General features: G+C 40.2%; 1 protein-coding gene across 2 annotated transcripts in view; it reads left to right on the forward strand.

The window, feature by feature from the left end:
* Positions 1 to 1,596, forward strand: part of dtx4a (deltex 4, E3 ubiquitin ligase a) — a 14,813-nt gene that overhangs the window by 10,514 nt on the left and 2,703 nt on the right. For both annotated transcript variants that reach the window (XM_055024470.1, XM_055024471.1), the window contains 3 exons: positions 581 to 642; positions 1,196 to 1,357; positions 1,451 to 1,512. In XM_055024470.1, the coding sequence (XP_054880445.1) occupies positions 581 to 642; positions 1,196 to 1,357; positions 1,451 to 1,512 (286 nt within the window). The remainder of the gene's footprint in view (positions 1 to 580; positions 643 to 1,195; positions 1,358 to 1,450; positions 1,513 to 1,596) is intronic.

The following is a 1,596-nucleotide window of genomic DNA, read 5'->3' on the forward strand; positions in this document are numbered from 1 at the left end:
CTATCTATCTATCTATCTATCTATCTATCTATCTATCTATCTATCTAAATTAAACACAAATCAAAGCTGGTGATTCAGATTTTTTTTAACTTAAAAGTTTGTCTCTGTGGTAACTGTGATTGGCAAACATTTAATCTGACGCTTAATGTTGCTCAGTTGACGTACGTGATTTGTTTTTGTTTGGCTTTTGTAGAATAATCAGCAGCACGGTTCTTATATTAAGTCCTTTTTTTTTTTTTTTTATAAAATCTCAGTCAGCTGAGGGTTCGATCATGCTGTTAAGCCATAAACAGTTTGAAGTGGTAAATCTGGATAAATTACAGGACAGTATGTCGCGTCCTGACACGGAGCATCTGCTCCTGTCTTCACATGACTCGGCAAAAAGCCTCTTAACCTGGTGACACGTCTTGAACCGGAAGCGAGCATATGCTGCTGACTGTACCTGTTCACATGTGACTCATCAGAATCTGATGGCCCGGCCTTGTGCTGAGCTGACCCGGCCAATCAGTCATGTGGCTTCTGTCTGTGGCAGCTGTGTGTCTGCGGATTAACAGAAGTTTGTGTTTTTCTTGTGTTTCAGAGTGCCAACAGTTCCAGTAAAGAACCTGAATGGATCCAGCCCTGTGCATCCTGCCTTGGCAGGTAAAAATATACAAACAGCCTCATCAAAAACATTAAACTGCTTTGATTAAACAACAACAAAAAAAACTTTATTAGTGGGATGCTTACGAAGTGGATGGGCAAGTGAAAAGTTATTGTTGATAGAAACCTGTATGAAGTTCCATATAAAATTATGTTTGCTGATTACCACAAAACATGTAGAGGACAAAGCAAATATATGAAAGGAGCTCTGATCTGATGCAATGGAATGGGTTTGCTCAAAATATATTCAGGTATTAAAATGGCCAAGTCAAAATCCAGATATAAAGCCAAATTATAATAAGAGGTAAGATGTGAAATTTGCTGGATTCAGGTGAATCTATGGTAAAGACGGTCTTTAGATGTGCAGGTCTGAAACATACATTGGAGTTTTAATAGTAAATATATGTAATTTTACATCCATTTCACAATTATGAACTACTTCCGACAAATAAGATGCACAGATGAAAAGGTTGAAGGTGTTCTCATTACTTTTGCAAGGTGCTGTATTTGGAAGGCAGGATTAATATGTCCTCGCCTCACTGGCTGTTCACAGGTATTACGGGCATCCTGATGAGTGCTGCGGGACTTCCTGTCTGCCTCACACGCCCTCCTAAACTGGTACTTCATCCCCCACCTGTCAGCAAGAGCGACATCAAACCTGTGCCTGGCTTGAGCCAGAGCTGCCGCAAAACCACAAAGAAGCAAGCTCGGAAAGGTGGGCCTCTTGGCTTGTGCTGCCGTGTTGTTTTTGACTGATAAAACCTATAATAAGCTTGGTCTATCTTTGTTGGGGTTTTTTCCCTCACAGGCAAAACACCAGAGGAAGTGGTGAAGCGTTACCTTCAGAAAGTCCGAAATCCTCCAGAGGAGGTGAGTTAGCCTTGTGTTAAATATGTATTTTTGGTTTGTTTTGAGTTAGCCTTGTGTTAAATATGTATTTTTGGTTTGTTTTGA

This window comes from Poeciliopsis prolifica, unplaced genomic scaffold (genome assembly GCF_027474105.1).
Source record: "Poeciliopsis prolifica strain line A6 unplaced genomic scaffold, Auburn_PproV2 SCAFFOLD120, whole genome shotgun sequence".
Taxonomy (NCBI): Eukaryota; Metazoa; Chordata; class Actinopteri; order Cyprinodontiformes; family Poeciliidae; genus Poeciliopsis; species Poeciliopsis prolifica.